The sequence below is a fragment of the Engraulis encrasicolus genome, chromosome 1, assembly GCF_034702125.1.
Source record: "Engraulis encrasicolus isolate BLACKSEA-1 chromosome 1, IST_EnEncr_1.0, whole genome shotgun sequence".
NCBI classification, from domain to species: Eukaryota; Metazoa; Chordata; class Actinopteri; order Clupeiformes; family Engraulidae; genus Engraulis; species Engraulis encrasicolus.
In genome coordinates this window covers 10,451,962-10,468,008 of record NC_085857.1, presented here as the reverse complement: position 1 = coordinate 10,468,008, position 16,047 = coordinate 10,451,962, and the positions used below count along the sequence as shown (strand labels likewise).

General features: G+C 40.8%; 1 protein-coding gene across 1 annotated transcript; it reads right to left on the bottom strand.

The window, feature by feature from the left end:
* Nucleotides 1-5,788: 5,788 nt before the first annotated feature.
* Nucleotides 5,789-13,115, bottom strand: LOC134447339 (E3 ubiquitin/ISG15 ligase TRIM25-like). The gene is made up of 6 exons (XM_063196760.1): nucleotides 12,493-13,115; nucleotides 11,780-11,875; nucleotides 10,970-11,203; nucleotides 10,510-10,681; nucleotides 8,810-8,866; nucleotides 5,789-7,338 (listed from the first exon to the last, which is right to left on the bottom strand). The coding sequence occupies exons 1-6, from the start codon at nucleotides 13,072-13,074 to the stop codon at nucleotides 6,821-6,823; spliced, it is 1,659 nt and encodes a 552-aa protein (XP_063052830.1). The 5' UTR covers nucleotides 13,075-13,115; the 3' UTR covers nucleotides 5,789-6,820.
* Nucleotides 13,116-16,047: the final 2,932 nt, after the last annotated feature.

Below are 16,047 nucleotides of genomic sequence, written 5' to 3'. Positions count from 1 at the left end.
TATGCACTTACAGTAGGCCCAGGTAGATTACCTATTCAGAGATGACACCAGGTATAGTAACATACGGCAGGATTTTCACTCTTTGAACCCAGGATAGACAACTCTGTCTTTTAGCCATTACCCGGACAAATGGACAAATGACTTTACTTCAAACGAATGTCATTTTCCCGTCCTATCTATTTGTAATTTATAGTCCTATCAAAAAAGGGGAGCTGTGCAGAAGAGCCATCAAAACCATCTTAGAGGCTGCCAAGAACGCCTCAAGATGGCTATGGATCCAGAGGGGGGAGTAGTGGGCCACTTGGACATAAGTCAGGGGCTGATCGGTGGGTGGGTCGCCCGAGCGAGGGAGTTTGATGATCAAAGACCTGAAAAACCCTATGACCTCGGGTTCATCACTGATGATGTGTCCAAGTAACGCCTCATGGTGTATAGAAGAACTATCTATTGCAGTTGTGAATAAGACAGGCTACTGGGGCGAGGTTCCTTATGCTCAGTATGACCTGTTTTGATTCATATTTCTTCTGATCGACCTACAATGGAAAGAGTGTGTAGTGTGGCTTCACGATGCCCTTCATCTGCTCCACAAGGTCGTGCAGGCCACAGATGACTGGTGTCCTCTTTTGTGCACCACACCAGTGATGCTGTGGGTGGCAGGCCAATGACAAATTCCCCCATGAACAGTCATCTGAGACATTGCTGCAATTGTCAAAGTTGGACATTTTTGGACGCCCTTATTTTCTCCAGAGAGAAAGTATCTGAGTATTGCCCAGTATTTCTTTATATAGTACTTATTTTTGTATTAAACTATTTTGATAACCTCGGTAGTTGGTACAGAAATAGGTTACACTAGTTGAATCGAATCTTTGTGGATCCCTTAATTGGTCAGTGGCCTATAGAAAAATAACATCCCTATAATTATTAACAAAATCTTTTTTTGTTTTCCTTTTCTTTGTAAAAGAATATAAGGGTTGATTCAAAATACTGGCAATGCAGAATGACCAGATCAAATGTCTTTTTTCACTTCATTTATTGTAAACCAGTCTGTCAACCGCTTGAAAACAATGATGAAACCTTTGCTGACATTCACTTGTTAAGGGGCAGCGTCTGAATACGCCATAGACGGGGAGGAACGGTAGCCTACCATGCACCCCCCCCACAACAAAACGCCACATGACTTTTTTTAATCTTCAAGATATCCTGAATAAGAATTTTAGTGGTAACAGTCATATAACTCACTCCCACTATGATTTTTCACATCATATTGTATATGACCCCATGCATTCTAGTCCTATGTAGTGGTACACTGCCAAGGCCTCTAGAGCCATGATGCAGTTGGTTATAATAGCTTATGATATACCATATGAAAGCTTGGAGTCTGTAGTATACATATATTATACTGTATTTGGTGTGCCTTTTGCATAGCAACAGTTGCTAGGCAAAGCATCTTCCTTAGCAACAGCATCAGTGATACGGTTCCTCTGCGATTACATTGTGTTGTGATGTCTGGATCTGGATGGCTTTTCCCAAGTGTAACATCTTCTTTGAACTTCTTTGAACCTCCAAGATGTCCCTAATAAGAATTTGAGTGGTAACAGTAATACATTCCTACTGTACATCATATTGTACATGACCCCAGTATGCTCTAGGCCATACGTTTTAGTCCTATGTAGTTGTAAACTGTCAAGGCCTTAACAGCCATTTTGCAGTTGGTTATCATAGCTTGCCATATCTGTAAGCTTGAAGTGTGTAGTTTATGAATATTATATCATATTTTTGGTGTACCATTTGGAAAAATATACTTGGTTCAGTTATATGATGTCTGAGAGTATTTTTCATTTTTCTGATCCTTTAAATGACTCACCCATACAACCATACACATATATAAAGACCTTACAGGCAAATACATTAACAATTTGTAAAAGTATAATAATAGTTTAATTACTAACTACTGGAAATATTGACAATATAGCGAGCAGTACTGTATGTGTCACTGTCACATCTGTGCAAGTTGGAGCACAACACCACAACAGAAGGAAACAAGTTGAATCATAAACAACGTTTATTGAACATTTGGGGAAAGGTTTAGTCCAAGGCAGACAGTTCATTCACTGCTACTGTCACTGTCTGTGCTTGACCAATCACTTTCAACTTCACTCTCACTGTTATCATCACAGTGGACTTCACCACAGATGTCCTCCAACCTCTGTGGCTGACTCTCACCTTCATACCACAGGGGCTGTATACCACTTTATGCCATTAACCACCCATGTCCTTGACCCACGGATGGAATTACAGGATTGTTGATGTTGGTTCTTTTCCACAGGGCAACCTGAAAATGAACCCTATGGACATGCTGCGTGAGGCTTTTTCTGCATGGTGGTAGCAAAGCCATGTCCACATTTCCAGGAATAGACTTTCCGTGTTTGGTGCAAAATTTGTTAATGATGTTCAATCGCATGTCATCAACCTCTTCAGCTTTCTTTTCGCCATACAAGGCCCATGTGAATTTTTCACAATCATCATTAAGGGCTTCTGTCACTGTCCAGGTTTCACCAAGTTTGGCAAGGTTGGTAACAAACTGGGGGGCTTTGAACATCTTCGTTAGAGGAAGAAGTTTACCTTTGCCCCGGAATGCACTTGTCGCATCATTCCCAGTGAAGCCATGGAGACCAAGTACAGCTGTGCACTTTTCTTGGCCAAGTTCTGCTGCAGTTTGTGTGCCATTGATCAGTCTGGACTTTCTCTGTATCTTGGTGTCAAGTAGGATGTTGATGCCCATGGTTCCAGCAAAGTGCAGCAAAATGAAGAATAGGTCAGAGTCAGGACTCTTGATCCGTACGTTGGTATAATGCTCATTTGCAGCATATTGGCTGTAAAGGACAACCCTGGTGTCGGTCTCTTCCTGTGATGACCTGAGTAATGGAATTTCAGTCTTTCTTGTTGTCAAACCATCCCCTGATGTAAGGTATGCACATTCTTCACAGATAAAAATGACTTTGCGGCCTTGCAGTTTTGAAGTGTACTTATCACCACTCCATTGCTTTAATATAAGCCTGATAAACTGCACCTTGTTTTCCTCATTCGTTAAAAACTGTTTCCACTCCGTGGGACGTTTTGTTGCTCCACCCCCTATAATTAACTTCTCTCCACAGCCACGGTGTTTCCTTTCCATTGACTTGATGGATTCGGGTCTGTATTGGTCTGTGCTGAAAATGATGTCTCCACATCCAGACGTAGTTATGCTGTCAAATAGCAATGAGGAGATCTCTGCAAATGTGTCTGGAATGTTCTAAATTTAAAAAGATGCACAATAAAATTATACATTACACACAATTATACACATTCCATTACTGTATTAGCTGATAACTCTGATGTATTTTCCAGGGCCATTTACCATCATATTGTAGAAGCAAGCATTTCCATCATATACTGTAAGGGTCTCTGATGGTGGAGGAATGGCAGAATTCGGTTGATCTTTCACCAGGTAGTGGAACACCAGAACATGACTGGTGATTGGTTGATTGATTGAGTGGTGGTTGGTGATTGGTTAATTGGTTGAGTGATGGAGTGCTTATAAGGTCTTTATATACCAGTATATGTAAGTCATTTAAAGAATTGAAAAAAAAACAGAGCTCTCACACATCATATAACTGAGCCAAGTATGTTTTTCCAAATATCATAGGTACACCAAAAATATGATATAATATTCATAAACTACACACTCCAAGCTTACATATGGTATATGGCAAGCTATGATAACCAACTGTAAAATGGCTGTTAAGACCTTGACAGTTTATAACAACATAGGACTAAAACATATAGCCTAGAGCATAGGGGTCATGTACAATATGATGTACAGTAGGAATGTATTACTGTTACCACTCAAATTCTTATTAGGGACATCTTGGAGGTTCAAAGAAGTCATGTGGCACTTGGGAAAAGCCATCTAGATCCAGACATCACAACACAATGTAATTGCAGAGGAACCGTATCACTGATGCTGGTTGCTAAGGAAGATGCTTTGCCTAGCAACTGTTGCTATGCAAAAGGTACACCAAATACAGTATAATATATGTATACTACAGACTCCAAGCTTTCATATGGTATATCATAAGCTATTATAACCAACTGCATCATGGCTCTAGAGGCCTTGGCAGTGTACCACTACATAGGACTAGAATGCATGGGGTCATATACAATATGATGTGAAAAATCATAGTGGGAGTGAGTTATATGACTGTTACCACTCAAATTCTTATTCAGGACATCTTGAAGATTAAAAAAGGTCATGTGGCGTTTTGTTGTGGGGGGGGGTGCATGGTAGGCTACCGTTCCTCCCCGTCTACCACACGTACTGAATGGCATCACTACCACTGTTGGGAAAGTTACTCAAAAACTGTAATGCACTACTTATTACAACTTATTACATGTTACTGTCATTTAAAAGTAATGCCTTACATTACAACATTACTTTTTTTTAAAAAGTAAGGCATTACACTACTTTTGCATTACTTTTAGTTACTTTAGCCAAAATGACTGGAAATAAGGATTTGGCAATCTACAGTGCAAATCTATGAGGTGGCATGACTTTCACCTGTCATCCACAAGTCGTTTTGAAAGCCTGCAGACTGAAAACCAAAATTTTCAGGAATTGCTTCTTATCCACATACAATAAGGTTGTCAGGTTTAGTCATCGTCCGGTCAGATTTTTTTTTTAATTTCCTTTTTTTTTTTCAATTTCTTTTTTTTAAATGTCCGACCCCCCAACCCCCCACATGCGCCAGATTTTGTCATAAACGTTGTTGAACAATGCCATGGACGATAGTGGAGTTGAGGCTTGATAAGTACAGCTGAAGCTACAATGAAATATAATAAGCATTAATGAGCCAAGAGGCCTATAATATTCTATTTCAAATTGATTTATTTCAATTTTTAGTGATGTTTAGTTGAACAAAAGTGAGGGGGGTGCAACGTACTCATCCCCCCCTGCCGTGTCCCTGTCTCGTGCGAATGGGATGCATCCCCTCCTTTCCTGACTAATTTGGTGGTGCTATGGCACCTCTTCAAATCGTCAAATTGTTTGTAGGCTACTGTTTTTCGACGTGGAAAGCGGTTTGGGTTACAGTGTTCATTTAACTTTATATTCTTGGCGTCCTTATTTTCAATGGAGTCAAAGTAGTGGGCATATACCCATCTTGAAAACGAGCAAGCTGGATCTTCTGGATCGGTCATCCTTTGTCAGCCTGCCATTACGAGAGACGAAGCGTGAAAGAGGAAGCAATGTTCTGCGTGAAACTTTAAAATCTCTGCGCGGACATAGGCTATCGTAGGCAATAGCTGATCTCGCGGTGATCCGCGAGCATTGTATAAAGAAAACCAAACACCCACACAAAATTTAGGTGAAAAAAATGCGTTGTAATGTGCAAGTTACTAGCAATGTAACGAGGACATATTACCGATTTCCCCCCCTGTAATCAGTTACATTACTGCGTTACTCAAAAAGGTAATGCATTACAGTAATTAGTTACTTTTGTAACGAGTTACTCCCAACACTGATCACTACATCACTGAGCAAATACTCACTGGCTGAGATAAACTCAAATCTGGGACAGGCCTACCAATGATGTTTTGCAAGACAGTATACCTGTATGTACCCGTATGCTCTGAAGCAAGTGCGCTTCATGTAGTATCAGTATTGAGAGTTATTGAGGGTTTGTTTACAGTTACTGTAAGACAGTCTGTGATCCCAACATCACACACCACTGTACAACATGAGACAGACATCTGGGATGTAAAACTGAATTACTTTATTAACCACGGTCCACTACACCTGCAGATAACATAACAGACATCGTACTGAAGTGTAAACTAATCTAATTTCACTCATCAATCAACCATACTGAAACAATACCATTTTTTTCCTCAAAAACTATTACCAGTGGATAAAGATTCCAAAAATCAAAATGTAACAGTATAATGAAGTTGGAACAGTAAATAAATGTAAGTGTATAAAGGTCTATTAGCTGCATATGGTAAAAGACACAGATACAGTATGTGGTTAAAAAACAAAAAGCAAACCAAACCAAAACAAGTCAACAGTCTGCAAAATGTGAGTGCATTTTTTTCTCAAACAGAAACTTCTCTTCTTCTCTTAAAACTGCTTAAATGTAGTGCAACGCAAAACAAAACATCTTGCTGTAATTACTCTTGTGGGGTTTAGGCCAACACGGAAAGACACATTTGCTATACATATCGAAAAAAGGTTTCAATTACTGAAAAGTCATGTGCAAGGACTTTAAAGTAGTAACCACCTGATGACAGACAATGTAAAAGAAATGTAATGGGCTAATTTGGAGCTCAGAGTTCCCTCGGGTTACTGTCATCATGTTTTACCACCCACCAGTCTTTCAGCAGACTGTATTCTTTATTCTTTCTGTCTTCAATGTGTGTGTGTGTGTGTGTGGATGGATCCTCAATATTACTGTGTTAATGTGTGTGCGCCAGGTACATTTTGAGTATGACTGAATGTTGTGTGGACACGGCATAGGTGAACTATACACATACTGTACACTTTCATTCAACTAAAGACAATTTAGATTTGAACTTCCTATCTATTGCTGGGACATAATGTCATTCACAAAAAAACAAAAAACAAAACAAAACAAAAACGCAATATCCATCAACACAGATTTTTGTTTTTCTCATCATCCAAAGTATCATTTTGCCATGCCAGCCAGCCCTAATGTTAGGCGATGAGATGTGATGTCATGTGCGTATAATAACACACATGGATCCAGATGTGCTTCATGCATGTGATTCACAAGAGCTTCACTGATGAACCGTATGGTAACCCAAATCCAGGGTAGAGTGTGTCAGAGAATGCGGTCTGGGCTTTGTGCAGGAGTTTCATCGTGTCAGAGACGCTGTAGAAGGCCAGAGTACCTACTTTGTGGTCCACATACACTCCTACTCTGGAGCTGGCCACTGTGCTATATAGAGCATCTCTACTGTTGTGAGTGAACCATACCCCTCTGCTGTGAATGTAAAGTCTCCAGGACTTATCATTGAATCCAAAGTGGGATTCACGTAGGGCTCCTTTCCTGTCGATGGATTTATATGCCACAGCTATATTAATCTCCTCACCACTCCACTCAACTTCCCAGTAGCAACGCCCAGACACACCCTCTCCACACATTACCCGACCGCCTTTATCAAATCTCTCTGGATGGTCTGGATACGGCTGGGGGGCCCCACCTCTCCTCGTCACCCTGTTCTCCTCAGACAGATGGAGGTCTCTACTGGCAGTGTTTGGATCCAGCGTGAAATGACAGTGATCTAATGCAAGAGATGACAAAGAAAGGTACACGTTATCTGTAAAAAGATCACTTTTAGATGTGGCGTGCACATGTGTGCACATGTGCATCAGCGTGTCTGTGTGTAACATTCATTGAAAGGTGCATTGATATATGATAATATAGTCCACTCCTCTGAAACAACCTACCCAGCCACATTCAAAATGCCTCTCCACTGGCCATCTTTAAAGAACACCTTAAAAAACCCATCTCTTTTTGGAGGCCTTTGACTTCTAGTGTCCACAAGCACACACTTACACTGATACGGTACTATGTAAAGCGACCTTGGGTGTTTTGAAAGGCGCTATATAAAACAAAGGTATTATTATTATTTTTCTATCCATACTAACCGGAACCTCCTCCTTGTATACCTGTTGCTATGATACTGCTATGAGTTGTCAGTTACAGTGAAACCAGTTACTCGTACGTATTTGTCTTGTTATTTTAATAAACCCACCAGTTGATATAGCACACCAGTGTGCTCATCTGTGTCTTAATACAAGCAAATGGCAAATGATACAGAAACCAAATCAAAATTCTTTCAGCTTTTTTAAACTTTAAAGTGATACTGTCCCATTTTTGGAAATAAGCTCATATTACACATCCCCTTGAGTTAAATAATTGAGTTTTACCTTTCTCCTGTACTTTCATCCGTTCTCTAAGTATGACAGTGCAAATTTTACCTCCAAGCTAGCAGTTAACATTGAGTCCTATGAGACTAGTTAGCCGCCAGCTGGTCTCATAGGACTCAATGTTAACTGCTAGCATGGAGGTAAAATCTGCACTGCCATATTCAGAGAACGATTGAAAGTACAGGAGAAAGGTAAAACTCAATGATTTAACTCAATGGGAGGTGCAATATGAACATATTTCCAAAAATGGGACAGTATCACTTTAAAGTGCAAAAACATTTTAAGGAAGGAAGGATTGGCAAATGACGAATGGTTTCTGTATCATTTGCCAATCCATTTTCCAATCCTTCGCCGACTCTCTCATACACATGTATCAGTATCAAAAACCATTAACAGTGTATGTTAATGATTATGTAATGGGGTATAATGAAAAGATAATGGTTAACAAATGTTTTACAAAGGTTTATCTAAGGTTTGAATAATGCTTAACGAATGCATAACTAATACTTAACAAGGAGGCGGTATTGGCCTGAATAATATTGTAATTGTATACAGTCATAGCAGCTGTACACTGAACACTTTTCATTGTACCAATGTTACATTTCTTGAGTGTTGTTCCATGAGAAGATATATCCACGAATCTGCAGATATGGAAGGAGTGTCCTCACTTTTCTTATACACTGTATGTCTGGGCACAGTTTCGCACTCTTTAATTGAATTGTAATGGGGGTACCATAAAAGGGTGGGAATGCAATTGTGTGTGTGTGTGTGTGTGTGTGTGTGTGTGTGTGTGTGTGTGTGTGTGTGTGTGTGGTTTCTTACACTGCAAGAAGTCCTCTCTGGTCACTGGTTCATAAACAACAGCCTCTACTTCAGACACTGAGACAGAAAGTGTGGCATTAGCCATGATAAGGTTAATATGACAGTAATCCCCATCAAATGGGAAAGTGGCAATGAGTCATCATCCTCAAACCCTCTTCATAGGGATTTATAGACTTCATCTCTATAGACATCAATTTCTTCTTCATTCTCCACATTTTACAGCAGGGGTCCCCAAACTAAGGCCCGGGGGCCGGATGCGGCCCGCCATGCCCCTTTGACTGGCCCTCCACCATTCTGCAACTCACCATTTACACTGGCCCAAAGAAGCAATCCTCACAGAAAAAAATAAAATAAAATATTGTATCTATTGTATCACTCATAAACTGTCATTCACCATATTTTTCTAACCTTTCCTTGCTACTTTTACATGTGAAGTACTCACTCCTTTTGCAAATCGCTTGTAATGATGAACTATTTTGTGCTAGAAATTATGGCTACAACAGGCAGTAGCCTAGCATACAGCCCACATTGATCCCAGCCCCGGATCACAGTCAGGAACGATAATGTGGCCCCCAGAGAAAAAAGTTTGGGGACCCCTGTTCTACAGTGATTCCCAAACTTGGGGTCAGGACCCCCTAGTGGTTACTACAGGCAGCTGCAGAGAGAAAGGACTACGTAAGAACGGGAAACCCACAGGTCAACAATTAACATAATCCCATAAATGGGTTAGTATTAGTAACACTATTCAAATGATTTCCTATTAATGATTTCCTACTTTTCCTATTAATGTAAAATGAAAATGCGGTAATAATGGACAAAAAAAAGTGTTGCGTTCAGAATATGGGAGGGTGGGGGTTCCAAAAATATTCGTAGGTGCAAAAAGGGGGCCGCAGCATTTAAGTTTGGGAACCACTGTCATACCGTATAAGGTAAGTGTATGCATGGCTTTCTCCTCACATTTAATTATGTCTTTTTCGGTCAATTTGCTTGAAAATGTCTGCTAAATGTAAAGTTAACCTGCGACATTGCATTACATTAAACCTGCCTAACGCTTTTATCCAACGCGACTTACAGGTTTTTCTTTTTTTAAGTGCCAGGTATTGGTTCCTGGAGGGAGCAGTATGGAATTAGGTGCCTAATTCAAGGGCATCTCAGTCATGGAGTGAGATTGGGATTGAAAGGGATTCGAACATGGAACCCTCTGATCTAAAGTAGGGATGCACCGATACACATTTTTTCACTTCCGATCCGATCCCGATATCTAAATTTGGATATCTGCCGATACCGATACTACTCCGATCCTATACCAAAACCACATATATTCATGGGTTTCAACTTGAGGTAAGCCCAAGTAGACTATTTGGTCAGAAAAGGAAGTCAGAAGAACAGGAAACCAATTAATAAGTAAAAAGTAACAATCTCATCCTGAAATCTGATATGCAAGTGAAATTATCATTACACCTGGCTCAATGTCAGTATCAGGACAATTCCGATACTTTGGGAAAATTCTGATCCGATCCAATCTCTGAATTATGTTGATATCTGAACCCGATACACCGATACCGGTATCCCATCCCTAATCTAAAGCCCACCTCCTTAACAACTAGGCCACGGGTGCCTCTGTCTGTGTCACCAAAACAACCTCACCTAACTGATGTTGGAACTAGCTCTTCTATGACATCACACTTCCCAAGTCTAACCTGCTGCAGATACTGTGAGTACTTCCTGCTTGAAGATCAAGTCGAAGATCTCCTCCAGCTGCGTCTTCAGTGAAGAGACGGATGTTTTCACCGGCTCAAAGGAGGGATTTGAGTTGAAGTTCAGGCTGGTTGGAACTGTACTTTCAGGAATGCCAGCGATAGAAGCTACATTCTGTACAGAAACAACACACACACACATGAAAAATGTGATGACTGCAGATTCATGAAGAAAAACAAATAATAACATATAAAAACATATATTAATAAATGTATAATAAGTATAAAAATGTGAAAATAATTATGATTATTTTTGTATGTGAAGAGTATGGCTGCATAGAAAGCTAGCACAATTTAATAAGCCAATTCAGGAAACATTTTATAAACGTGTTATAGCATGATATTGTGTAAGCATATACTAAATATACACTATATTTATTCATTTCATTATTAACATAGTCACCTTGAGGAAATGGATGTGATCTTGTGTGTCTGAAAGCTGCTCCATCTCAGCAACTCTCTTCTTCAGCTCAGAGATCTCCTGCTCCACTTGTTGAAGAAGTTCTTCAGCCCGACTCACCTCAGCCTTCTCCTGAGCTCTGATCAGCTCTGTCACCTCAGAGCGCCTTCTCTCAACAGAGCGAATGATGTCATCAAACATCTGGTCACTGTGTTCCACTGCAGACTGTGCTGAGCTCTACCAGGAGACACACAAAGAGAGGTCATACAATACATCAGTAATATTAAATAAAATTCAAGTGGTATTCATGGTTAATTGTGTTTATTTTACATTTATACATAGTGTGTAAAGGGAAACTGTGCCCAAATCTGTTTGCTGCATAATCCTACATTACAATTGAATTACAATACAGGGTAATAGTGAGTGCAATGTAATTTAAGGACTAAAGCAATCTACTCCATGAGGTTAACCAATTGAGATTACTACAGGCTTGTGTCGTGTGAGATTAATTTGCATTGATATTTTTTATTTTAAAAGGGCATTAATGATTGATTAAAGCCACTGTTAAACACAAACACACACACACAAACACTCTTTTATGTGGACCTGCAAAGAAGAATTACAGGATTCAATGAAATATGTCCCATTCTGCGTTACACATCAGGGATAAAAACATTGCAAGCAAGGCACCACACCGCAAGGCTTCACATCATAGCTGATAAAGAACAGAACCAGTGTTGCCAAATTAACAACTTTGTCGCTAGATTTTATAGACTTTTCGCCTCTCTAATGTCACCGTCAGTATCAACTCACCTTCAGAGTATCAACTGCTCTCCTCAGCTCCTGAACCTCCTCCTCTCTCTTCTGGATTTTCTGCTGGCATTTCAACTGGCTCCGCCCCAACCTGTCCTGTTTGAATGGATTGGATTCACAACTTAGTTCAGACATCATGATCCAACACACACACACACACACACACACTAGCCCAAGAGGGTTCCCAAACTTTACCGTGACAAGGCCCCCCATATACCAGTAGAGTCCAACCAAGGCACCCCTGACATGAGCTTTCTGTGCACCGGTTTTCACAACTCAATGAATTTGGTGCATTCCTAAACCCATTCAAGCTACTACAGAAAGCACAATACAAATAAACACTGTAAAGAAGAAAATTATTCCACTGGGATTGTTTATTTTGGCTACTTGAAATGTAAAATGTTCATTTTAAACCACTATATTTTTCTTGCCAGCTTGCACCCCCCCCCCCCCAAAAAAAAAAAAACAAAAAAAACCCCACACTGAGTGACTAGGCCTACCTATCATGAATATAATGCACAACCTACCGGTTAGGCATACTGGTAACTCAAAAGTTAGCCTAGCCAAATATTAGCCCAAATGGCCTTTTTCAGGAGGACCATCCTAAAATGTAACAAAGAAAGGCACACTTGCAAGGTTTCACAGTGCCTACTAGTTCTGACAAATAATGTTTGATAATGCATAAAAGAAAGTGTAGTGTTTGGGGGTCTTACCTTTTCATTACGCCATGCTTCAGTGGGTTCGATGATGTCGTGGCGTTTATGTTGGTCTATCGTGCACAAATAACATATGCAAAGCCGATCAGTGCGACAAAAGACTTCAAGAGCCCTGTTATGACGAGAGCAAATCTTTTCCTGTAGCTGACCAGTGGCGTCGATTACTGTGTGACTTCTGCGTGGGTGAAGCTCATTGTGAGCTTCAAAGTGAGTTTCACAATATGACAGCACACAATCCAGACAGGACTTAACAGCCTTGAGTTTTCTCCCGGAGCAAAGATCACACTCCACATCTCCATGGTCAGCGGTGACATCAGACTGAATTGTAGGTCTAGACCTCCTCATTTCTTCCACAAGTTCGGCAATAACATTGTTTTTGTTCAGAACTGGTCTCGCAATGAATGTCTGTCTACACTGGGGACAGCTGTAGACTCCCTTCTGATCTTCCTGATCCCAACAGCCGTTGATGCAGCCCGAACAGTAATTGTGTCCACAGTTGAGAGTCACTGGATCCTTCAGAAGATCCAAGCAAATAGAACATGTAAACAGATCTTGTTTACTTGACATCGCTTCTGTCATTTTTCCTCAACAGCTCGTGCTTGAAGACGTCCAACTCCGGTAAGGTGTCAGTGGTTCTGAGTGGCACGTGCGTGGTACCACCTGTTTCATCTCCGGTGAACAACAGTGTCTGGATTGGAGGGCGGACCGTGTAGTAGTGCTGCCCCCTGCTGTCATTTGATGGAACAACACGTGTGTGTGCGCGCGCGCGTGTTTCTTTGTTATCTCGCTAATCAGAGTTAGGCAGTAATGCATTACAAAAGTAATTGATTACTGTAATGCATTCCTTTTTGCTGTAATGCAGTAATGCAAGGAATTACAGGGCAAACATCTGTCATAGCCTATTTATTTAGGCTAGTTACAATGCTAAATACTGTAACTACAATGTTATGACCTGAATTTTAGGCCTATTCAGTGTGGTGGGTCAGAAAGAAGCTATTCCTGCATCTGGCCGTTTTTAGTCTGCATGCTGCCAAAAAAACACATTCTGTCTGGGAGGTGAAAAAGTCATGACTCGTGAGCTGGATTTACACTGTAATAAATTGCCAGATCCATATTTAGGCCTATACAGTTCGTTTGGCGAAAATAACTTAAGTAGGCTAATGCAAAAGTAGTGTAAGGGATTATTTTGAAAAGGCGGTAACATGTAATCAGTAATGCATTCCAGTTTTTGAGTAGGCCCAACTTGCCTAACACTGTCTGTAATTGATGCCTGGATAACAGACATGCCACGAGGCCTGGAATTTTACCATTTTAGGGGCAAGGCCACTTGGCCTTTTGAGTTGTAATTTTTTTAAGGGCACTAAGCCCAAAAGTCAGGGCACCAAAGCCATAAAAAGGGCCCTCATGAAATTCCTGCCCTGAGATGCCACAAAAGAAATAAGCGTATAGGCCTACCTTTTTGCATTCAAGTGAGTGACCATCGATCTCAACTGTGCAGTCTGTGTTCTCCTCATCACATATTATTTCCAGGAAATAAAATGTACACGTCTTGCTTTGTTCTATTTCTTCTGATAAACCTACACTAGAAGGATGTGTAGTAGGGCCAAATTTGGAATCATGATTACTGAACAACAATGTTTTTTTTTGCAGAATTGTATTTAAAACTAGATTGCATTTCCTCACAGAAAATGCTGGAGTATGCTTGCCCTCCATGCATTCGCTGCCCCTCATGCATGCGTTGCCCTTTATGCATGTTGCCCTTCGTGGAGGTTGCCCTCCATGCATTGCTCTTCATCCATGTTCAGCACACACACAAGCACGCACGCACGCACACACACACACACACACACACACACAATCTAACACAAACACCCCATAACAGAAAAGTCAAAAACATGTTTTTTTGGTGTACCACCCCCTGGACACCATATTGTACACTTGCATATCTTTGTTGTGCACCCTTTGGGCTAAGGTAATAGCACCAAATAGCTTTAAATTACTTGGCTGAAGTTCCTGGGCCAATACATTGAGGCCATTGGCCCATAGTGTAAATGGGGCTGATATTGACCTAAAACAATTTCGCTAATTGTGGCGCCCCCCAGGGGCCAATTTTCACAAGAATTGGTATGTAGCCTTTGGCTATAGTGAAGATAATGTGTACTCATTTTTGTTGTGATACTAGTAGGCGTTGCCGAGATATGAGCTAACTTCCTGTTTGGCGTCTTCGCCGCCAAATTTGATTGGCTCCTGTTCAAAGACGGTTCAAGAAATCAGTCCGTAACTTTCAGGGTAGCTGTATCTCAGTCTGAACATGATCTGATAAAATTTTTGAGACACTCTCACAAAAAATGTGGGAGGGGCGTCATTTTTATTGATTTTTACATCATTCAAAATTGCGGGAAAACTTTCCGAGGTCCAAAATTTTGTCAAAGGGTGCGTTGGATTTGGCTTGGTCCAAGGATAATGTGAATACCATTGTGGTTGTAATACATATGGGCGTTGCCGAAATATAAGCTAACTTCCTGTTTTGCCTCTTCAATATGGCCAAAACACAGTTTCGTCAATTGTGGCGCCCCCCAGTGGCCAATTATCCTCCAATTTGTCATTTGAACTCTAGGGGTGATGTCAGTCATGTGTATCCAATTAAGTTGTGATCTGACATGTCGTTACCGAGATATGAGCTAACTTCCTGTTTGGCGACTTCAATATGAGCTAAAACACATTTTCACTAATTGTGGCGTCCCCCATGTAGTCCCTGGCTATAGTAAGGATAATGTGTATCAATTTTTGTTGTGATACGAGTAGGCGTTGCCGAGATATGACCTCACTTCCTGTTTGGCGTCCTCGCCGGCAAATTCGATTGGTTCCTGTTCAAAGACGGTTCAATCAATCGCTCCGCAACTTTTAGGGTAGATGTAACCTGTTCGGAACATGCTTTGTGTAACATTTCGGGACGATCCGCCATAAATTGTGGGCGGGGCGCCATTTTTATTGATTTTTACAAAATTCAAAATGGCGGGAAAAAGTTTTTGAAATTTGGACCTTTTCCTGTTGGTGGCGCTAGAGAGTTCGAGGTACCCCCGTGAAAAATACAAAACCTGGTCGTATGACCGAGCTGAACGTTTCAGTCTTTGAACGGATTTTCTATCTTGAGCGGTTCTTCAAAACGAATGGTTCGTAGAATAAAAAGGGGAACCGGAAACGGAAGAATAACAATAGTATGCTTGCCGCATGGCAACCAAGAATAAAATATATACGGGAAGAAAAAACAAAACTGAATTGTAATATGCTTATTATGTAAAAGGCAATAGTGGACAGATTTCTGGCCAGAAACACCACTGTCAGCATTCTCCGGCTTCAAGGATGCTCGAAGGCAGGTCACTATTACCGTGATTAAATCCAGATTGAAATCCCGATTTCAAAATCACAATTAAATCACGATTTTCGATTCATTCCCTGATGTGGCTTCACGATGCCCTTCATCTGTTCCACAAGGTCGTGCAGGCCACAGATGACTGGTGTCCTCTCTTGCTCACCGTAGGAGTGATGCTG